Source organism: Poecilia latipinna, unplaced genomic scaffold (assembly GCF_001443285.1).
Source record: "Poecilia latipinna isolate Pla-1442-1.1 unplaced genomic scaffold, P_latipinna-1.0 Scaffold420, whole genome shotgun sequence".
Lineage (NCBI taxonomy): Eukaryota > Metazoa > Chordata > Actinopteri > Cyprinodontiformes > Poeciliidae > Poecilia > Poecilia latipinna.
In genome coordinates, this window is record NW_015113036.1 from 465,941 (window position 1) to 490,414 (window position 24,474).

The 24,474-nt window shown below is 39.4% G+C and overlaps 1 protein-coding gene across 3 annotated transcripts in view; it reads right to left on the reverse strand.

Moving 5' to 3' along the window:
* Positions 1 to 24,474, reverse strand: part of znf385c (zinc finger protein 385C) — a 150,807-nt gene that overhangs the window by 15,625 nt on the left and 110,708 nt on the right. For all 3 annotated transcript variants that reach the window (XM_015037846.1, XM_015037847.1, XM_015037848.1), the window contains 3 exons: positions 10,596 to 10,738; positions 4,818 to 4,928; positions 1,972 to 2,179 (listed from right to left, as the gene is read on the reverse strand). In XM_015037846.1, the coding sequence (XP_014893332.1) occupies positions 1,972 to 2,179; positions 4,818 to 4,928; positions 10,596 to 10,738 (462 nt within the window). The remainder of the gene's footprint in view (positions 1 to 1,971; positions 2,180 to 4,817; positions 4,929 to 10,595; positions 10,739 to 24,474) is intronic.

Consider the following 24,474-nt stretch of genomic DNA (forward strand, 5'->3'; position numbering starts at 1 on the left):
AAACTGCTATAGCACTGGCACAGTCCCCTTGCTTCAAAATGATAAATGAAAAGTCTGGATCCAGACAAGTGCAATATGAGAAGCTAATGGGGTTTACGTAGCAGTCAAAATGCCAAAGAAACAATTCAGGTTCTTAGAAGTCAAGGTGCAGCTGTCTGCAGTGGAAAGGTTTACATTTATTTTTCTTGTTGAAAACAAAAAAGAACCACATTTCCTTTTGTAAAGCACTAGATATCTATATTGGCACCACTAAAGTATGAACAGCTGAACTTTTTTTTGTAGGAGTAGATGAGTGTCTTTGATATTGTTCAGCTTTAGTTTTTTTTTTTTTTTTTTTTGACAGCCCATTAAAAACGAAACCCCTCTGCACCGCTCTGCTCCGTCATGGCTCATTCAGCACTTTGTGCCGTTATTGTGCTCAAACACACCGATTCGGGTCCTGTCACCATCCTCTCATTCCAACTTCAATAGGGTGGGAGCAGAAGAGAGTAATGGGGAGTCAAGAAATTGAAATCAAGAAAAAAAAAAAAACGGGGTAACAAAGAACAGAGAGAGTCCAATCGATCTCAGCAAGCCTGGTTGTTTACGCAACATCTCGGACCGTTCTTGCAGTCTGAAAACTTTGGAACCTAACGTTAGACACAAGGCTGAGAGCAGTGAACTCATAAGTGCTTTACTTAGAATGAAAGTTTGTTAATTTACTTCTACATATCCCATCCTCATCCAATTGAACTTAATTAAGCATGGCCTTCAATGCTTTTCATACAAATCTTCAAACAGAATAACTAAAAAAAAAAAAAATGCAGTCAAATCCAAAGTTTGATGTCTGCACCTAACGCCGTCATTTAAATAACGTTGCAGCTAAACTTCTGACGAGAGACTTTGAAAGGCTAACTAGGGCAACTAACTATTAGGAATCTGGAAAATAGGTGTCAATCCCATAATATCTAAAAAAAAACTAAGGTCTTGCTGATTTTTGGTAACTCCATGCCAAAATCTTTTGTGTAGTTTCCTTAGAGTGACAGTAGTTTCATAGCAGCTTTTAGCCAAACATTTCTGCTACCGTCACTTCACCTGTTAACATTTTTTAAGTTGAAGTGATGAAGTCTTTCAGCTTAATTTACAGACTGACAGCTGATTGTATGTCACCATTCATCACTATTATAACTGTAACTACTTTTAATATTGGACAATAAACCAGAGTAATTGCTCCCTTAATTAGATCATCAGAAACTGAGCCACAATGTTTGCGTTCAGTTTCGTTAGACACACCAGGGCTGGATCATCGAAAGACCTGTAGAGTCAAGAAATCACTCAAATGGAACCTGTCTGGCTATATGTCTGGTGTATTTCTCTTTGAATTGCACCAAAGAGAAATATACCAGACCCCGATCTAGACAAAAACAAAACAATAAAATCAAGAATGGACAAGAAAATAAAGTCATTGACAACTTTCAGTCCGGAAACGGCCAGAAAGATTTTTCTAATGCTTTGGAACTTCAAGCGAGGCATTATCAACAATTAGAGGAAACCTAGAAAAGCTTGTAGTTGCAGAGTAATTTTTGACTTAACATTCTGTTTTTCTTTTTAAATGTTTTTATATCCATATACTGTATTTCAGCAGGTATACTAAAGCTATAAAATAATTTCATTTTAGCTTCGATTGATACAGAAAAACAGAAGGAGTTGTGCTTTAGCAGTTGCTTCTCATTTTCGGTGTCCTACCAATTACAAATTAAAGAGCAGCCCAGACATCATAAGCTTTGAAAAAGTGCTTTGAAGTAGGAATGATAAAAGATAAAGTACACAAAATGTATTTTAAAAGTCTGTCTCTAATTTGAGGGCTACCAGATGGGTTTAAAATAAAATAAGGGAAGAAAATGTGTTAGAGTTCATTCACAATGTGAAGATGGCAGAGAAATGAATTCCAGTCTCAGGGTTGACTTTCTCACTTTCTATATGTGCACCTACTTGTTTCTTTTACTAAGCTTGTATCTATAGGTGCTGGGAGAGCTGCATCAGAAGGGGTCGTCTTGTTTCGGTCTCGTTCTCGGTCCCGCTCTCGCTCCTTCCCTGTAGTTGAGGTATCTCCACCTCGTCGCTGCCTGTTCTTCTGGGCCTCCATGGCTTTGAGTTTCCGGGCATGTTTGTGGCCTTTATAGTGGGCCTCTGCTTGGTTCTGTGGGCAAATGGAAAAGAAGAAAAAGACATGTTAGCGGAAAGAAGCATAGAGGACCAACTGCCATATCTGCTGCAAAGACCAGAGCCCGTGTGCAAGAAATGTTCAAATGCACTTGCCCAAAAATTCTCTGTCACAGGCATCCGGAGGCTGCAAGAAGGAGAGTCTGTTTCCACCTGATAACAGAGCTGGCACACTGGGAGGCCAGAGGTATAATTGCATGTGTAATATGCAACAAGAGAGAGGATTCCATCTCTACAACTACCCTATTAATGTGCACTGTGAGAGTCAGCCTCTGCAGAACCCAGACACACTTGGCAATACATACTAATGTTACACACATTTAAGGCTCTCATAAGCACACAAACACAAATCAGACTCAAAACACATCCTGACTGACTACACTGCAGCAATAAAAGCACGCAAATTTCCTTTCGAGTGGACGGCAATTTACGTTTCCATTTTCATCACTCCCGTGACCCTGTTCAGTCGGAGAACAAAAGCCACGTTGTTACGCAAAGCAATGGCACATAAAAATAGCAAAGAAATCAATGCACAGATCACTCATTAAAGGCTAAGACAACCTCTGGGGATCAGCGCTCATCAGCCGCCGGTGTGAACAAAACATCATTTTGGGCTTAAAGAGCTACATGCTTGGGAGTAAATCTTTAAAATCACCACAAACAACACGAAAAGCCAAACAAGGTGAGCATTTTCCCCACTGCTAAGGATTCAGAGTGAGGAATGTAGGAAGGAAAGTGGATTTAGCATGAGTTCTGTTTTGCATATTTTGAGCTCTGGGTAGTATCATATTGGCAGCGGTTTACCATTTCTGCAGCAACTAAAAAAGAAAGAGGAGACATTCTGTGATCAAATGAAAACATCCAGGAAAAACATAACAGACAGGCAAATTCATCAAGACTTTTCTCACTCGGAGCAAAACGGCAGTAAATCTGATCACCTGAGAGTCACCAACACGACTGATTGCTGCTCAGGTAGCATTAGCTCAGAGAAACCAACTCAGACAAAAAAAATACATAAGCATGTCATCCGACTCCACAGCCTGTTGTGAATAGTTCAGCTTCCTCACCGGCAGCCATCCAATTGGGTCTCAAAGGAGGCAGAAGGACAAGGCGTGAAATGAGCTGCGGCTCAGTCAAGAGAAACTACAAGAGGATGTGCTGCTCATCAAAAGGATTCCAGATCGTCCAGTGATCAAGAAATCCCTGGGATGAAAGGAAACGTGGGTGGGGGGGCTGTACACATCGCGTGGACATATATACACGCTGAGTGGGTGAAAAGCTAGCTCCATTCCACTCACTTAAAGAGCCTCCGAGTCCAGGCTCTAGTGAAAAATAGACACAGAAGTTAAACTGTACTGCCAGCTGCTTTGGTTAATCAGAGAGACGCCAGATTTTATATAGAAGAATAAAAGATATAGATGTATAGAGAGAGCAAGATCATCAGTATCTTGAACCCATATTTCAATCAGGTCCCACATGCATATTAGACACCAAAAACACACAAGAGAAAGGAAGTGGTCATTAGAGAAATATATCCTCAAGAAAAGGCTTTCAAAAAAAAAAAAAAAAAAGAGCAAGCAAAGCAATGAGCACTGATGTAAATAAACTTGCACTGCAAACGTATCCATCCCCCATTTTTTCACATTTTGACACAACAACCACAAAATTAAAGGTATTTAGTGGAATTTTTCACCTCATATGTGTTCATCTCATTTAAATGAACAAAATAAGAACCCAGTTCAGCTGATTGAATATTGCTTTTTGCCTTTTTGACCTAATCACGGCTCCAGCAAACCACAATTCAGTTTGAAACAGAAAACAACGTCTGATTTACTCCAAGAAAATGCTTGAAATTAAGAATGGAAAGTAGCAGCCAGATGACGCAAATAAAATGTACTTGACTGATTTGAACACGTCTGTCAAAGAAAGAATTTTGTTAGTCTGGAGTTCCGGGTTACATTGTTCTATAATGGAAAAGAGAAAACGTCAGCAACAACGTTGGAGAACTAAATTTCCAGTTTAGCTGAATTCCATTATTTTACAGTGAGAAAGATTATACCAAATAGTAAAATCCTACCATATCTGATATAGTTCCCCGACTTCCAAGGAGTGGACATCCAACAAAATTCAGCTGAATGTCAGGCAGTTCAGTGCTCACAGAATTTAGGGTTAGGTTTAAGGATTATTATTGGACAATTACAGTATTAAAGGAGCAAAGCATATTTGCAAATGTTGGAGAACAAAGCTTCTTTTTTTAAAGAATATGGCAGCACAACTTTTTTTGCACCTTTGCAAAGTTTCATTAGAAAAACAACAACACAAAACAGTAATGTTTACATTGCAGCAATGACTCCTTAGATGTTCTTAGTGTTTTCCATGATTCCTTGGCATATCATAGAAACATTCTTTTTCCAGTGAAAACAAACATTGAAGAAAAATACTACAATTCCAAAGTGCAATTTTCTCTTGAGGTAGACCCATTATTTACTCAGGGCGATGCAGTCAGTGCACATTATGCAGTCAAAAAAGCATAATGTCTCTTTCTTCCTTTTATTGCTACACTTCCCCCATCTTCCTCTTACAGAAAAAAAAAACAACAACAAATCTTTTCTTACCGTTGAGTTGAAGCGCAGGTGGCAGATGTTGCAGGAGATGATCTGTTTCTTCTTGAGGGGCTGAGGGACCCCAAACGTGTGGTTAATCACTGCCTTCTGGACAGGGTCCATCTGAGACACAGAGAGCAAAAATCAACACAAGCAGCATGTTCCTGTCAAGCCAAGAGGCTACACTTTTGCAGAGTCTAAAACACAGTGGCAGACGATGCAAAATCAATCTCTGCAAAAGCAAATATTGCAAATACTCATTAAATATGCATGCAGTAAATAGACTGCATAAAGTATTCATTAATTTTGCTCTAAGGAGGACTAAATAAATAATACTAGCACTTCAGTAAAAATGACCACAAAGTTAATTCATTTTACAATAGTTCTTTTTTCTAGAGGCTTTTTGTCATGATGTGAAATCAGTGAAGATATTGGATAATGACACAATGAAACAGTGCAATATAATAGTCTGCACTTAACACTACTAACAGTGATTTTATTCTCCCCTTTTCCTGATAAAAAGAATAACTAAACAACCAATATTTCATAAAAGTGAACAAACAAGTCTGAATATTCAACATTCATCTAACGAGGAAATAAAAAAAAAATCTCATTGAGATTAAAAATGTCTTTTACAAGAGTGTTGTGAATCATTGTAAATCTTTTGTCGACATCAATTGATGTACCAATAAATGCCAATACCAATAGATGGGTGCAGTCAGGTTGTCTGGTGCTGATGGGAACATTTGCCCTCCATTCCAGAGTTGTGGTCAGATCTCAAGTCAAACTTTGGACATAGTTTGAAATTTGGCTTAGAGTGTCTGGATTAAAGTGCGATGCATTATTACTGAATTAAGCCTTTAGTGATTTAGAACATTACTGCAGTCAACACTTTTAAACACAACAAGTTGGCCTTCTTATTTGCAGATTTGCACTGTGTGTTAAAGGGCTGCACATGTAAAACTGTTCATCTAAATTTGTTGGATGATAATCTCTGGTGCAATTATCACTTTCTGAAAGTTATAACTTTACAAGACTCAACTGGGAGTTATATATAAAAATGTTGCTGCTGTTGAACAGGTGAAAACACTTCCCCCTTCTGCTGCTTGTGCCTTCACATAACGCAGACATCTGGGATTGCGTCATACGTGCCTCCTAATGACTGGAAGTTATGCACTTAATTTATTGTTGCAGGTATCTCAGTTCTTAATAATTGCAAAACAACTCCATTCACACAAAGTTTTTGTGGTCTGACGTCTAATGAGATTATTTTCGATAACGGAGACCAAAAAAAAAAAAAAAAAAAAAAATCAAGCTAAGACTGCTGGTCCTTTGTTCTTTATTATTTTCAAGTCAAGTTATGTTTCATTTTAAATGTATGCTTGCTTAGCAGAGCAGAAATGCAAATTCCTCACTTTCCACTTTCTCAGTTGCTTCCAGCTGATTAAGGAAGTTTAAAACTCCCTCTGTGTCTGCACTGACCAGTTTCGGCTTTTTGCTTCAGTCGTCTGAAACTCAGATTTTGTAGGTTTGTGCTGAACAATTTTGACTCGGTCTTAAAACTTCTGACGTGGCAATTTTTAACTAATGAGTGAATCAAATTCATCTGACAGGTTCATATTCTTTCAAAATATGCTTTCAGATCGCAGAAAGCCAACACAGTGCAACTCCTGGAATGCGCTGAACGTCAGCCATAAAGTAACGTTAGGATCAAAAGATATCTCTCCCTTGGGGTTACCCTGCATGCAGCCAAAGTGCATGAAGAGAAAAAGATCCTCACATCACGTCCCATCATCATGAAAAAACAGGCATGAAACAAAGAATCATGCCGAGATGTTCCCTTGGTGACAGCTGAGTAGGATTTAAGGCATAAATCTGGAACAAATAACAACTTTTCTTTGTTAATCAGCATGCTGCCGCTATTTGATATGAGCTGAATACCTCAGTATCTCTGCATGATGGGCTTTTCTTGATATTGAACGCATTTTTCAGCCACACACACACAAAAAAAGCATTGTTACCGGTGGCTGAATTTTGATTACAAATCCTTAGAAAGAGATGTGTTGTATTTTACCTGGATATTTTTAGTACAATGCAATGTTATATCTCTTCCCACTACAACAATAGCTTTCAATTTAAGGTTTGTTTAAGATTGCTCCATATTAAAAAATGTCATGAAAACAACAAGTATGTGCAAGCTAAACACGAGGTTTCAAAAAGTTCTACATCCAGGCTTTAATCGTTGTATATTTATTGATCTAGAAACTCAGAATTTATTGACAAAACAATTAGTGGCACTGATTAGGTAATATGTGTTCACACCTGAAACCTTGTGGATTATGCAATAAATTTTAATCAGTAATTTGGGAGTATTTTTGTAACATTACCATTTTATCTGGTTAGCTAAATATTGTGATTTAGCCATAATAAACCTTCAGTTCAGCCAAAATAAAGGGTCTTCCTCAAAATAATAAATAATTTCTCAAAACCACACGTTTGTGACCTTCCAGGTTATTATTGTATCATTTTGTTTACACGAAAGCTGTCTGTAGCTGCATGACTTTCTTTCACGTGAGACAAAACAAGGAGTTGTGTCGTCTCACATTTTTTTCATTTAAGGGATCAAATGCTGAATGTTAACGAGCCAAATTTGTGAAACTGCTCCTTATCTGCAAAAAGACAAAGTAATTCATAGAAGAATTTACCCCAATCACATAAATATGTCTATTTACGTCATTATCAATCACTTAAACAGACTAATATAGATTTAACATCCGGTGAACAGACAGTAGAAAGTCCCTCGTGGTATATTATGAACAGCAAACAAAGCAAAAGGCTTCATTAAAGGCTCTACAGTCCAGAATGACAGCTGATTCCATCACGACACCCTTCAGACGGGTATAAAATTTCACAGTCATCCTTGATCTTATCCTCAGCTGGCACAGGGCCTGACCCCGTCCGTTCCTTGGCTTGCATGAGAGGATAGCCGAGGAGTGGGTTGTTCTCACTTTTAGTTGCACCGACACGTCCTCGGAACCCGACGTGGTGACACCGCTGTCAGCCCCAGCTGCCCAGAGATCAAGGAGTGTTGCTATATTGATAGCATTGACTCGGATGCTGCCTCAGATCCTTCCAAAGCTGCGTTGTGTTCGAAGCAGCTGCTACCTCGTAAAGAACGGAGTCGGTTTACCACGGATTCCTCAGGGCCAGGTGTGAGAGGCACTATCAACACACCTGACAAAGATACCTCCGTGCTGGTGGTGTGTCTCCCCCAGGGTAGACTATTTAGCTGCTCTATTTTGGTCTGTGTTGTATGACTCAAAGCTACCTCTGGGAGTAAACTTTTGCTTTTCTCCTCGCCAGCTACAGCACAACCACTGAAATGTAGCTCTCCCAGTCCTGCTGCCCTCTGTCCAGCTCTTCAGGGCAGGCTGCACTCACAGATATTTGTTTTAGGAACTGAAGAATGTGTCCATTGTCTGTCTGCAGCCATCCTGAACCGACGGCTATAAATGCCTCTTTTGTCCCAGTGCTTCACTCTCCCCTGCCATTCAGGCGCAGACAGGACTTGTCCTGCGCCAGGCGGCTCAGTCCGTGCTGAGGTTTCGGTAAAGGTTGAGAGAAAGAAGCAGACAGAGATGTGAAGGCACTGTATAAGAAGGGACACCAGGGTAACTGGAGACTATTTGGGTTTGAAGACAGGTGCATTCATCTTCCCCTCTGGAAATGGAGGCTGCAGCGGATGCCTTATCAGGACTAAAAGAACTTGGGACTCCAAGCTGAATGGATGCTGTGATTAATGCTGCAGCTGCACTGCCAGGCCGTGCTTAACAGGGGTAATCATCTTGTTCTGGCACTGAAGTAACGGTGATATGATGTTATATTGTTACACCGTCAAAAGGCTTCCATACGTTCTCTGACCTACTTCCTTCATACCACCTCTAATTTGTCGCTGTGTTTTTCTCGTGGAATATCTACTTTCACAGCAATCGTTTGCATTTGAGTGATTTGAAACTAAAACAAAAAACTTGTATGACTTTTATTTAGATTTCATAAGAAAGATTGATAAAAAAAAGTAGCTAATTGTGAGACATAAGGGAGACAATGCATGTCTTCATGAAAAATCTGAAAAATGGGCCGTTCCGTAGTCAGCCTCCAGTTTTGCCTCTTCAAACTGTTTTCTTTGAGGATAGCTCTGTATAGCAACCTTTTTCCTGCTAAACAAAAGAAGCCCACAGTATGACACTACCACCACCATATTTGATAGAAGGGAAAGCCTTCTTATGCCTTTTCTTTCACCAAACTTTCAACAAATGGTCTTCTTCGTGCAACTCTGCCGTAAAGGAGTGCAAAACTAATTACTGTGTTGTCAAAAGATTCTCCAGCTAGGCCGCAGTTGTCTGCTGCTCCTCCAAAGTCACTATGGCTATTTTTCTGAGTAATGCTCTTCTTTCCCTGAGGTTAGGTCGACAGCCATGTCTTTGTAAGATGTGAAATCATTTGGTTACTCCACATTTAGAGTATTAAAGTAAAAAAAGTGTCTGAGATACATACCACACTGTTCAATTTTTCATAAGAAAATTAAAAACATGTACCATTTTCCATCCACTTTGCAATCATGCACCACTTTATGCTTGTCAATCACCTAAAAACTGTCACTATGAGTGGATAAGAGGTGAAAAAAAATTCAAGTGGTGTGAATATTGTTCCAAGGCAATGTACTTCCTTCACTTCAAATTGCGTTTTTCTCCTAAAGTAGCTGTTGCCATAACAATTACTGTTATTTGTCTAGCAGAATGAGCAAAAGTAAATGCAAAAGCAGCAAAGTGTGACTGTAACAAATTATTTTGAAAAGAACCACAGGGCACGTGCATTGGACTGGAAATAGAACCAGCAATTTTCCCCAAAGTGAAACACAGACAAAACACTGACAGGAGACTTGAGCCCACAGCTTGCACTGCTAATATAAATACATGAGGGTGTTAGAGGAATAAGTGTTTACCACGCTGCCTCTGCGACTCGCGTAGTCGCTGTTCTACAAGGCGGAGTTAGTGGGCGACGGTGCAAACGAATTGACTGAACTTTTCACAAGCAGGTTGGGGGCCCCCCCCCCCCATGCATGAACGCCACGCAGCAAACATCTGTCTCATCCACCCCCCCTCCCACACGTCCTCCGCTGTAAAGAACGAGCCATATGTCTGCATCCTCCCAGTCTCCAAAAAGACACATACTGGAGTGTAAAAGCTGCAGCTTATCCTCCATTTATAGACCACAGAGCTGAAGTTTTTTTTTTTTTTTCTTTTCTCAAGTGCAATGAAAGCAGTGAACCCAACACACAACAAGGGTGTTAAAGTAGGATCAAAAGACTTCTGGAGTGCCTGCACGCATGCACACACAAAATGACAATGGGCATAGAGCGCAGAGAAAGGATCAAAGACACAAGCTTTTAATTCCAGTCACAGAGGCAAGGTAAGCGTCACGCTGAGGTGCATGAAAACCAAGAGGTTTGCTGCCGACGGTTCAGGTGGCAAGGGTCCCGTCTGTGGATGGAGACGGCGTCATGACAACAGCAGTTTTCACAGCAGATACGCTTGAATGAAGATCATATCCTAAACAAAAGGCCCGCTTACAAAATAGACAGATCATAATATGATGGACAAAATTAAGTGTTGCGTTCATTCACTCATTAACACGTTTAAGCTCAGCTGAGGAGCTTTAATTTGGCTGAATTTGTTAACTTATTTTTCTATTCTAAGCTCACAGTTTCAGTTTTTGTGATACGAGACTCACCGTATTAAAGTTGGGAAAGAGGCTAAGGGGTGAGGATCCATTGAGTCTGAAGGGTAGGAGGTGTTTGAGGTCGAGCTGAGGCTGCAGAGGCCGCCCCGGCACCGGGAGAGAGGCCAGGAGGGGGTTGCCCTGGGCAGACGTACCTGGAGAAATACAACCAGATCAACAGTGAAGGTTCAGGAGCTACAATACATTAGAGAGGAAATATCTATTTGCAAGTTATGTATTTTACTAAAATATTTGCCCTCCAAATATATTCTTGTTTAACTTTTTTTTTTTTGGCACATTTAGTAAACGTTTTAGATAATTGAAACTAATTTTAATATCAGAAAGAGAAGCAAGCAAATTATGATTTCACTTGTAAATGGAAAAACCTGAGCCGATGTGAAAAAGTAACCTGCTGCCTTTGGTAAATCATATATGTATGAACAGCTATTAACCATATATTTTTTTTACTTTGATTTTCTGATCACTGCCAGACCTGGAGAGCCACCAGAACCATGTTGGACAAAATGAAACGTTCATATCTTTAATCTATGGGAGAATTTAAGAAGCAAACGACTGCTGACCATTTACAGGGGGAAAAAAACAACAACAACAAAAAACATCTTATAAAACTTTTTGGAAATTGTTCTGAACTTTAAAAAACATTTAAAATGTGCCCAAATTAAAATGACTCTGCAAAGCAGGATGTAGCAATTAGTTGTTAGGTTTGAAGAGTTTCTCTAACTAAGAAGAATTGAAAATGTAATAAAAAAAAAAATCACCTTGGTGATCTTTATCTGATAATAAAATGGGCTTATTCACTTTAAATATGAAATTGGGGGAAAAATGTAAAGACAAGCAAACTTTGTTGGGGGGGAAATGCTGTTTTTCTTAGCCTTGCAGCATTCAGAGGAGACCAGATGCACCAAATTCAACTCACTCAACTGTAAGCTGGCATGTAGAAATGCATTTCATTTTAAATGTAGACCATGAGGTGTTTGGAGGAATGGAAAGTTTTACTGGGCATATGCACATTCTTAACTCTCAAAGATAAAACAATCCCCAGCCCGTTCGGCGCGTGCACATAAACACATCATTTAACAGCAGATATATTGGCCAAGGAAAGGTGACTGCGTGAGAGGAAGACGAGAGATATCGGATTTCAAATGGACCAGGGATGAAGAGATTTCTAATTTTCCGCCTGGCTGCGTTTCAGTGGACTGGTGCGCTCAGCTGCTCGCAGGCACTTATTCCTGCACCGGGATCAATCATTGGTGTCGGCTGCGGGTCACTGTGGCCACCCCAAAGCATGCCTGTTATTCGGCTCCTGTGGAACACAAGAGCCAAGGCTGCACTGTTGCCCTAATAGCAAACAAAAGCAAAGCAAAAACCACAGATTTCACATAATCACCGGCTTCTGAACTGTAACTGATGCACCTTCAAAGAGAATAGTTTTAATATGAGATGAAAACAGGCCCTTCTGAGCTTGGAATTATAGTAAAATTATTTTTGTAATTGCTGGTACATCGTCAGGTTTAACCAATGTTTAACTCTCCGAACGGCAAGTTAAAGTTGTTTAGAGCCGGTTTTGCTCTTGCTTCTTGCAGAACGCTGCTGTCTTACTCACTTTGATCTTCTGAAATCTATTTAGATTCCTCAAAAAACTCTAGTAAAAACATAAATCATCCCTGTTCTGATTCTGGGTCATTATACATTCTGGAGTACTTTTAGGATAGGTTATATCTTATTTTCTGCATTTTTGCATTTGAGTATTTTGCCTGCCACTAAGTGTGATTGTCTAAAAGCGTCCAGGAAACACTTGCTTTCATTTTGTCGCTTTCCTCCCATCTAAAAAACAACTTTACTGGTACACTACGGCTGAACTTTTATCGGCTCATGATGGAAATTGTGGCACAGTCAGGGGTGGGATGCAAGAAATGTTTCTTTTCTAAAACTGCACGGTGCATTGGTGCAACAGCTTCCAATCATCTGAGAAGCTCTTTCCTGAAAGCTTTCCTGCTGTTCACACCAAATTGTGGCATCCATCTTCTTCTAAAAGAAAGAGAATTAGTTGATTATAAACTGTGGAAACATCAACTTGGAAAAACAAGTTTATAATATTTTTTTTTTTAAGTGAGAATTACATTTAAATTTTTAGAATCCAAGTTTGAGTAATGTGAAACATGTTCAAAACCAAACTTTTATGATGCTAAAAAATACAACTAAATTAGGTAAGACTTTAACACTTCATGAAAGTCATCAATAGTAAACAACTTTCGTATTTTATCTGAGAGTAAAACGCAGATCCAGAGGAACAATCAGATATTGACTTATGAACGTCATGCATTAAATATGAGAAGCGCACTGAGAAATTAGCTGCTTTCCACCTCGACTAGAACTGACCACAACTTTTGACAGCAGAACAGATGGTCAGAAACTTTAAAAATCAGATCTTTTTGGATCAGTGAACACATCATAGGAAGTGCTATCCGGTCATTGTTATAATAAAACTCTTATAATGTGAATTAGACTCAAAATAATTGAGACTCAAATAGACTCAAAAATTATTGGAAAAAAAACAAAACAATTATTGGAATCCAATAATTGTTTTTTTCAGTGTCTATCTTTTCTGGGAGTATTCTAAACTTTCAGCAGGAAGTAAAATGTTCAAATGTCACCGTGGTGACAGCATCCATCAAACTCGTATTTGAATTTGTTAAAATTCAAACAACTTAGAAACATTCGCCTGTTTGACATACAAAGAGTTGACAGAGACGGCATGCCCATTCTTTCAAAACCATTGCAAGCAATACAATGTCAAAACACAGCGCAGCAGTTGCTCTGTTAAATTTTGTGGTATACTTTTGTTCCCGTTTGTTGCGGCACTTTGGAGATGCCTCTTTTGGAGTTGCTGTCAAGTTTGTGAACAGTGATCGTTGTGTTATGTGGGCCATGTGAAGTGCAGAAGAGAGAGGACAACGGGGACGGGGATTCTGTCAGTACTCTGGGCCGTGGATTCCTCCTGCTTGGCAGAAGTGCCATCTATGACGCCAGACGCGCGTTTTGTGTGCACGATTAGTGGGTGTGGGACTGTGCATATGCTCCTTAGCTTGGAGATCAGGCCTGCCTTCGCCATATGCGGGCTCTCCTCTGCTGTCTGTCTGACACCCAGAATGAGGCAGCCCAGCACGGCTCCAGCCCACAGACACGTGGGCTGGAGCCGGCAGCAGGGGATCGCTCCCACACACGGCATGCGCATTCACACAAAACACAAGGAAAAGCCAAGCTTTCTCTTGGCAAGGCTATAAGAGGAAAAAGATGGGCTTGCAGGGAGGACAGTTATCAGCTGATAGTACTTTCCCACCTCTCTGTTACTCCCCAGGCAGCTTATTAAATCAGGGGCTGGCTGTTTGCCTCTTTGGATGATAACACGGGCACGGAGGCACAGCCTGAATCTATGCATGTACGACTGCAAATGTGGACGTGTGCGCGCATGTGTACTAGGCAAATATCATGCACTTCCATCCCAGCAAAACTGCCTACGCATTGCTGAAAAACAAATGGCTCCTGGGCCAAGAGGAAAGTCAATATAAACAAATCCACAAAACACACGCACACACACACACATACAAATATATATATAAAAACACAGGCAGACGAAATCAAACAAGGTATAATTTTGTACTTGGCACATATTGTGAATGATTCTTAAGGGAGTACAGTTGAAAGCAAGCTGAGGCACAGTTCTTTATGAGGAGTTCATTTTATTTTATTTCAGTAGGCTTTTCCTATAAATCTGCATCCTGTTCCACTGAGTAACTGACTCTCATGGATTCACATTTGTATGTGGTTAGGCTACCATCTGGTTCGTCTGACCACGGTCATGGCTGCATCAAAGCTTAGATGTATTTGCGCTTCACTTGCGGTTCAGTGTCCAGACAAGCGCTCGCAGTTGAGGCATGACCCAAAACCAAACGTTCAGCATCTTTCTCTTCCTCTACATCTCTCCCCCAGATGACTTTGGGAACATAGCTGACTGTCTCTGCTAGACCTTCCCCAGGCAGGCCTCCTCTTCTTCCTCCTCCTCAACCCATCACTGCGCCGCATTCCTTCCTTTCATGAGTCACTGGGCTTGGTTACACAACAACAGCCGTCACATTGCATCGACTCGGGTGTGAGTGTGTTTGTGTGGCGCATCTGAGCCATGGAGTTCAAACATAGATTTTTTATTTTATTTTATTTTATTTTTTTACATGTGCACCTGAGAAAATATAGGGTTTCCAGCATAAACCAGCGACACAGACTGGAATAAAACCAACAGCTCAAGATTCAAGTCGTCAACAGTTATTCCAGTGCAATTAGTCCTGTTTTTCAGTGGTTTTCTCATAAAAATTATTTTCTCACTTCTAAAAGCCCCGCATCATATTTCTGTTCAACATATTCATGCTGGCAAATGGCACAGCAAGCAAAACAGAAAAAGAGGCGCAGACGTACAGCCATGTTTGTTTCTTTTTGGTACGAAAGGCTCAGTCTGCAAAAGTTTAACTCAAGATGATTTTAACCAAAGCAAACGTCCAAAACGAGCATCTTCTTTAAACTAATGAGATGAATTCAGCCTTCCTTGTTTCACGTCCCAGCCAGGTAAAACTCAATTGGTCTCAACCCGTTGTCTATAACATCTACAAGAGAAAACGCTGCAGTGTAACTCAGGACCTTCATGACATTTTGAAGTATAACTGAAAAAGTGCAAAAAAAAAGTAAAAATAAAAAGAATCAACAAAGAAATAAGATTAGCCAAAAGCCAAACAGTAAAAAAAAAAAAAAAAAAAAGGCTTGCCAAAGGCCCTTAGATAGACACCTGCAGCAAATGGCTTCGGTTTAAAAAAACGATATCTCGGATGTTTGATTTGAGCTTCCGTATTATGACTACCTGTTGCATAGCAGAAAAAAAATGGCTTTGCGTTTTCCCTGTTGTGCTTACATATGTTGGAAGAAAATCAAGAAATTTACAAGTTTGTCTCTCTATTATGTAACACTAGCATGGATTAAGCATCTACAGTACATAAGAGACTAAGTTATGGCTTCATGTCCAGTTTGTTGCCTTCTCCACGGAAATCCCTGGTTTATTTTATTGACTAGTTTAAACAGTCAGCAAAAGAAACAAAAAAAAAAACAACTTAAATCCCAGAAGCTTTTAAACCGTATTTCAGTGGAAAGCCACCAGAAAGGGCCAAACTTAAAACAAGAGCATTGGGAGGTTTCTAGTTAAAAGTGTTATAGTGGAAGATGTGGGATTCACATGATTACTCAAGATGCTTTCCAACATTATGTCCTGCTGAGCCACCAGAAACACAATAAATCACAAACTTCATGAACAGACATGAGAAACTGTCAGAGATATGCAAATGAATCTTTGTGTTTAACACCCACAAACAAACAAAAAAAAAAAAACAAAGAAAGAAAAAAACTATTTTGGCAGTGTGCACGTCTGCAATGACCTCTTGCGCTATGACAACCAAGTTGATGTTTGGCTCCATGCCGTTCCCATTGAAATTAAGATACCATTTATTAAAGTATGCAAAATAACAGACGGCTTGTTGTGGAGCAGAGGCTGTGTAGCCCACTGAGGTGGAGGCCGGTGGGTGGTACCGGGTCAATGTAGTTGGACGGCTGAGCACCAGAACCTTTGGTCAGACTGACCAACAGGAAGCAATTCAACCACTGCTTTTTCTTTAAAGAAATAACTTCTCTGGCATCAGCTGCTTTAGTTTTGCTGGTAGCTAAATTACTTCTATTTATATTACACAGCAGTCAGTCTGCAGAAATATCTGTTTTCCATTGTTGTTGTGCCTATCTAAGTTAAACCTCAAATAAAATGTCACTGACTGAACTAGTCTTCACATTATGTTCAGCAATTTATGCCAATTGATACTTTATAATGCATAAATGGATGGATGATCGTTTTCTAGTGGCTTTTTTGACAAAATAGAAAAAAAAAAAGATGGATTTTGGCATAAATTTTATAATGTCAAATATTTCAATTGGACAAAAACCTTTAAACAAGTTCATTTTACTAATATGTTCTATCTTTTTTTTTTTTCAAAATAAATTCTGCCGTCGTTCTCGCATGATTGTGCTTGTACTTTATCGTTTGTCCAGCCAGTTAAATTGTTACAATCTACACCAGGATCCAGAATTTAAACAGAATTGTAATAACTATGTAAACGTTCATCTGACAAATTAATAGACCCCAGTGCAGACAAAACACAAATCAACCCATCTATCACCATTCCCCCTTTGGTGTCACAGATGAAAGACCCTGAACCTGTACGTAATCATTTATGATCCATTTCCTCTGACTGCTGTTGGATTTTGAGTGTCAGGCATCGGCTCTCTGATTCTCAGCTGCACCCACCAGCTGAGAAACAGTTGGACTGTCAGTTAGACCTTCATCATCAGGCTTCTGATCTGATTATCCAGCTGTGATAATAAATGCATCAACATCGCAACTTAAAAGTGTTGAGCAGGAATTTGCAAGGGAAATTGCTGACCGGTGGAGTGATGAGCACTAAGTGCATGCAAAACCCGAACATAATTACCATGCGCAGTGTAGATGATTCCTGTCATTTGCCAGCTGCATATATTAAACTCACTTATAATGATGTTTAGCACGGTCCTTATTTGCCTGTCAGTGAGAATGCAAAGTTAGGTCCTGCTATGCACATATAAAGTCCCGGCCACTGTGCATCTGCAGTGTTGATGTTTCATTCTCCCCCCTCCAGCTGCCCTGCAAACATCCCAGTGGCTCCTGCCCTTCTTCGGCCCACGAGCTGATAGGACTGGATCTGACAGCACCGGAAGAGACTGCAAATACATGACGAGCTGGAGCTTTTTAGTTACAATGAACCAAACCAACAGAGCATCCTTTGGAGTGAGGTAGGAAACAAACCATGATATGTTGTGCATATAAATAGCCGCTTCAGATGTGCTGTGGCTGGAAACTGCAAATTGGGCTCATGGTGGATTGGAGGCTTGTGGCCATTCGAGGGCTCACAATGACACTGACCTGCTGTGGGATGTCCGAATGCACTCCACTAACAGAGAGAAAAATGACTCCTAGCAGCCAATTAGCTTACAAAATGATCAGCAGGTGGTGTGAAAGAAGCTGTGAGAGGAATTACAGCATAAGACAGAGAACAATCACAAGATTAATTTGGTCAGTTTTCATTGGTGGTAGGGTGCTAACTGGACAGTCACCAGCCTAGAACAGAGCCAAGAAACAGGCACAGAACTCAAAGTTGGTTTAATTTCAGATTCCAAATTAACCATTCATGTTTTTAAAAGAATGGGAAGAAACCTTAGAACAAGGGGGAAAAAAAAGTTACCAGAGTTTAGAGAGACTGAGGACACCAAAAAAAGAGATATGAATGAGAAATCAACAGCTATAACAAATGACAGAGCCTACCTTATTTCCAACAAGGTAGGCTCTGTTATTCCCATTGGCTGAAGTGGGCTTTCCATTTGTAGGCTATGATTTGACAGCTAGAAAATAAATGAACTTATTTATCCAGAAACGTTCAAGATATTGGTCACAAAGTGCTATAAGGAGAACTAATTCAAATGTATTTGATTTTAATTTTCTGTACTAATTTGGGCTTGATGTTAACTTTTCATTTTATGAACAGATTTCTTCTGACGTTAAGAGGCGGCTCAGCCAGAGTCCTGGGTTGAATCTGTGGGTGAAGTTAAAGATTTGGATGATTACAAAGACGCCTTCCAATCATTGTTTTATTTTTCTTTTGAGGAATGCCCTCCTCATTTTCTATTTGAGTCAAACTTCTAGGTTGAGTGAAACAAATCATGTTTAGTCAAAAATCTTTGATCCGCAAGACTAATTGTTGATTCTTCCAACTAAAACATTTGTGAACTAATGTTTTGGAGATCCTTTAAAGAGAATATCTGATGAACAAAATTTACTCAATTACAAAGACCAGAACACAGCAGTCAATAAATTAATAATTGCTTTTGAAAAACTGACACATTTTTAAGATCAGGCCCACTATTTCTTGTCCTAAAAATTCTACATTTGGTAACGATTAACTAATGTGAATTTCACTGAGTCTCAGATAAATTCTGCTGCTAGAGTTAAAGTCAGCGATCGCGATCCCTACTAACTCATACCAGGAAGGAAACACAGACGTACTAGACATAAACTCAATTTAGCTGTTCTCAACAAACAAACCGACACAATTTTTGAACTATGTAAACGGTACATGGCCGGTACTTGTATGATCAGTAATTCACCCACTCATACACACATTCACCCACTGACGGTGATAAGTTATACTGAAACCACAGCTGCCCTGGAGCAACCCGACAGAAGTGAGGCTGCCAGGCAGCCAGTGTAAATGTTGTTGGATTACACATCCCTCTTTGTCATTGTTGTGCTTCGTGTTGTGCAGATGAAGTCTGATTTTCTGGCTCTTCGGTTCTTGAAGAGTTATTAGATGACATCTGACTACAAAGATTAATGTTTAATATGTCCAATAAATGGGTAGACTGATTCATCGTAATAAATCAATGTGTGTAATTTACACTCTGAAAGCAGCCAAGACCTGAACAGTGCTCTTTATTTATTTTTTACAGTTTTTATGGTGTACAGCAGTTTGAACTGCCTTGTTGCTGAAATGTGCTATACAAATAAACTTGACTTAACAGCCTTTACATCTTTAACTCTGTCCTTATCCATCTAAAAAACTAGAAACTCATGTTATGTAATGCAGTGCATATCTCATGGCTGCATATTTATTAACCATTTATTAACTCGACAGAATAATCTCATCATAATGAATACTGAAAATGTAAGATGCACATTCGGAAATCTCACCCGATAGATATTTGGAGATATTTGTGCATTCAATTTCAAATTTTGGGAATTTTTATATCTACATGAACATATTCTTTCTATATCCTCTGGATGATTCGGCATGTCATACTGACAGCACTGAGTGAAATCATCTCGTTTATCTGAGTTTTGCAGAGGGCAGTATGCTTCTGAACATGTGCCTAGGAGAGAGATATAGTATAAAAATCTGTGCAATAAATATTTGACTAGAACACACTGCTCACTTTGCCTGCTGCCAGGCAGTCGGGTTTTTATTTCACTATTAGAGCACAGATGTGTTTGACCTCCTCTACTGCATGTTTGCGTGTCTGTGAGGCAGAGGAGCTGGCAGAGATCTAAAAATCTACATACAGAGGGATATTTCAAGCAGAGAAACTGGAGATGATGTCTAATAAACCTGTGAAGAGGTTCACACAGGATTATGTTTAATCTCAGCACAGCTACTTCTCATCTGAGGCACTCTCTTCTCTCCTAAAAAAAAAAAAAAATCTCTCACATGTGCTTTGCCCTCTTTTCTCCCTCTTCTCCCAGAACCGCCAAAGGTGCCAGGCTGCTCCATGTGGCCTGATTATATGCAAGGCTAAGCACAGTTTGACCCATGACCAAAAGTAGAGCAGTCACCACACTTCAGGACTCCTTTTAAAAATATGCACCTTCAGAAGAATGCTTTAGAGTCAGCTCAACCTATCCAAACATCACCTCTACTCAACTAGAAGCTACCAAAATTACATGAAAAAAAAACCCAAAATATATGTTTTACATGATATTTCTCTGGGCTACTTTATCACAATTTAGAATAAACGTAAACTAATTGGTGGTCTGACCTTGAGCTTCAACTTTACTGAATTCAAAAATAAAAAAACGGAGTCATGCAGAGCTTAGGGGGTGGGAAAGTCAAACCTCTATAGGTTAGTAGATTGCCACAAAATGAGTAAAAGGCAACCTAATTGGGAATTCTATTTTAACAAAAAAAAAAAAAAAAAAAAGTTGGGTTTTCCTAGTTCCCACAGGGAACTACAACAAGATTTTCCAAACATGTTCTTTTCTTGTTTGAATCTATAAAATGTAGAGAGGTTTGCTGTTATCTCCTTGCACCACAACAATAAGCAAATAACGCTGTGTTGTTTCCAACCTATAATTAAAACTTGGGTGTGACATTATCAGAAAAAATGAAAAGCGGCAATAGTTACAAATCATCCCAGCTGCCACATCAGCAGGATTTTCTCTTGTGTTTTTCTTTCTCTTTGACAATTTGACAATTCAGTTTTGGAATTTAAACTTATGCCTCAAAATTCACAACATCCTGCAGTCTGTCCATGCACAATTTGGAGGTGAGCGAGCATCTTCTCAAGTGAGAACGCTGTCATTTTGCCATGGCAGATTATTTTGTTCCAGTTGCTTTGTGAGATTCTTGTTCCAGCCAGCGAAGGCTTGCAAATATGTGTGGATTGCCGGTAAATACAACAACACCATAAATTATTTGGAGCACTGCCAACAGGGTGTGGGCTTCAGCGGTAGCATTAGGCCAAAGCATTCTGTTTGCCATCAAATCAGTCCACACTGAGGAGTGAACTGCGCTGGCCAAACGTAATGAGCAACCACTGCAACCAGTCTCTTCCACGCAGCACCCAGGACTGAAGTATGCAGTCACCATGACGATAAACCACAATCACACCCGGGAAGGTTGGAGGACTCTCACACTCAGCCACACACATCAGGGAATGTACTGTTTTTTTTTTTTTGTTTTTTTACCCACATCCAAGACCTTTCAAAGACCATATAAGTGCTATTTTGAAATATTGCGGTCTACGTTTAGACTGAAGAGGTAGTAACCAGATAGAAAATGGAAAGAAAAAAAATAGACACACAGATTTAAGCCTCAAATGGACATTTACATTTAAAGCAAGTAACAAAAGAAAATAAATAAACTACACATGAAGGGAAATCCACCTAAAAACCTTCACTTTCAAGCACAACTACACAAAATACAATGGCAACACTGCAACATGAAACGACAAATTTGTCTATTTGTTTAATTTTATTGCCTTGTATCTTCTCTCTGGTAGTTAAAACAATTTTTAAGAGGCCCAGTCAGAGTTCTGAAGTGAATCAGAGAATGTGTGCAGAGATATTAAGATTTCAGTGATGGAAAGGAGGCTTTCCAAGCTCAAACACTTGGAGCCCGTTACTAAATTCAGATCATCAAAATATCAACGGATACATGCAAAAAGCAGGTCAGCACTTCTTAGAAGGGTTTGATTACTGTAATCCCAATAAATGGTTTTACTTTATTATCGAGAAGGATGTGAATATTTTTCAATATGCCATAAAATACAATATAAATAAAGACGACTTACATTTCTATTGCATATAAAAAAGAAAATTCTTGGTAAAAAAAAAATAAAATAAAAAAATAAATAAATATATATATATATATACTTAAAATCTAAATCTAGTTGAATTGAGTAATTGTGGACTTAACTGTGTCTTACTTTCAATGCATAACTTGTGTAGCTTGGTTTTATGGGAAAATGAAGCAAAGCCAAGTCTTGCTTTAACTTTTTTTTCTAGCATTATGCTTTGCTGAATGCTTTCCTTAACTTAGCTTTTTGTCTTGCACAATAAAACGAACTGAAAGGACAAAACTGTTACAGCTTGATGTGGTCTAAATTCAGCGGTCAAGACGAAGGAGGACAAACTGAACAGTCAAAGCATGAACGTTGCTTTGACGAAGGATATTTTCACCATGAAAGGAAATAGTAAAAAAAACCTGGACGCATTAATTTAAATTTGGAAATTGGCATGTTGTTATTTTAAAACTTTACAAGATTTATTTTGTTTTATGTTACCGTTACACATTTAGTTTCTAAAGTGATGTAGCATTTCCCCAAAGTGTTCAATCTTCCAAACTAAAGATGGGCTTTTCAGCAGCGTGTTTGAATTTACAGCCTTTTGGCTCGGCGGTGGGATGAGGCGGCGCTGTAACAGGACCTCGTGGAGATGCTTCTTCTCCCAGGGTAAGTCTATAACGAGTTCTGTCAGGCAAACGGTGAGCAGCGTGTTGCTACCAAGCCCAACCTGAGCAGAGGCGAGGCCCATCTGTCAAAGAGAGACGATAAGCCTGGAGCCATCCAGAAACAAATTGCTCAGCCTCCCTACTGTGAAGCCCTACCAGGCAGCGGGGCTGCAGATAGGATACAGAGATGCTACTGACTCCCGATGTAGCAACAGAAGCAAGAAGGCAGAGTGGGAATGTCAGGAAAACATAAATCCATGCAGATGGTGCTGAAAAAAAGCCCCTGCTCTGAAGCACCAATAAATATCAGAAAATAAAACTTTGCCATCTTTATGTCATCTGCTTGACCTTTGGGGTCAATTAAATCAAGTCAAGCTCACTTGTACAGCACATTTCAGCAATGAGAACTGTGTTGCTGAACATGAAATGTGTTAATCATTCACCGACTACTAATCAAAGCCAACTCTACACAGGTAGCCTTCATTTAAAAGATCTCAGTTGTTTTTCATAGAAACTGACTGATGCTTCTTCGTGGTTCTGGAAATGCAGAGGAGACCAGAGCCAGAAGAACCTTAGTGGTCTGGAAGGATGATACAACAACAGCAGATATTTAATGGATTTTTGGTGTTGAGCCATTCAGTGATCTGTAAACTAACAGAAGTATTTTAAAGTCTATATTCTGAGATACAGGGAGCCTGTATAAGGACTTTAAAACTTCCCGATTTTACTGAGAAGAGCAGCAGCCTTCTGGATCAGCTGCAGCTCTGTGATTGATTTTTAGTCAGACCTGTGAAGACGGTATTGCAGTAATCAATGCGAGAAAAGTTAAACGCATGGATGAGTTTTTCTTGATCTTCCTGGGACATTAGTCCTTTAATCTTGGAAACGTTAATCAGGTGATAAAAGCCCGACTTGGTAATTGTCTTTATCTGTTTTTGAAGGTTCAGGTTTGACTCCATCACTACACCCAGATTTCGGACATGACCAGTAGTTTCCAACTGTAATAAATTTAAACAGAAGACTTTCAGAAAGTGCTCCTAATGTCTTGTTTATTTTTATTTTAATTATGCTGCTGCTGACTTGGCCTTGTAAAAGAGATCTTTGAGATTAGCCTGGTTAAGTTAGTTAAATAACCAAAAAAACAATAACAGAAAATAATATGATCAACATTAAACATCTGCCCAAGATCACAAGCTTTTCTGTTCACAATTCTTATAACCGTGGCTTGAATGTGGCTTGAATCCATAAGCATTCAACAAAACTTCTAATTCAACGATGTCCAATGCGTATACATCCAGAAAGAGTTAAAGTACAGCAGGATTGACAGGAACTCAGATGAGGTTTAGCTCCACAGCAAATTGCGTAATTTGTGTAAACGGCGTAAAGTACAACATCGTTTTTTACATGAATAAATATCAGACTGGTCAGCCAAGCATCACTCAGCCGTCATGGCGACCATGACAACTCATTATAAATTGATTAGCTGTGGTAGGTGAGCTGGGATGACGGGATCTTCGAAGGAGAAAATAAGCACGAGACAGCGGTTGCTTTCTAATTTTATCTCCTCAGATGCTGAGATGAGGATGGAGACGTTTGCTCAGATGGAGGGACGCAGACACAAAGCTGGTGATTGGGCTGTTACAGCATAAGAAAAGGAAAGTACAGTTCTAAGTAAACAGCCAATTCTTTAAACTCTATCGTCTAACATGCAGAGGAAAAACACCCTGCAAAGTTATTGATGTATTTAGAGATGCGATTTATGTGGAAATTATACAAACTGCAGGCAAGAAGTTTAACAACAATAGCAAACTGCTCACAGAGAGAACATTTCCTTTCTAATTTTCACATTTATTGTTATGCAAAAAATACCTTTTTCAGAAAGACCTTTTCAGTCCATCAAAACAGATAAATCACCACCTTAGTCCACTGCAATTAAGTGTTTTTTTTCCTCACCATTTTCAAGTTTTGGGTTC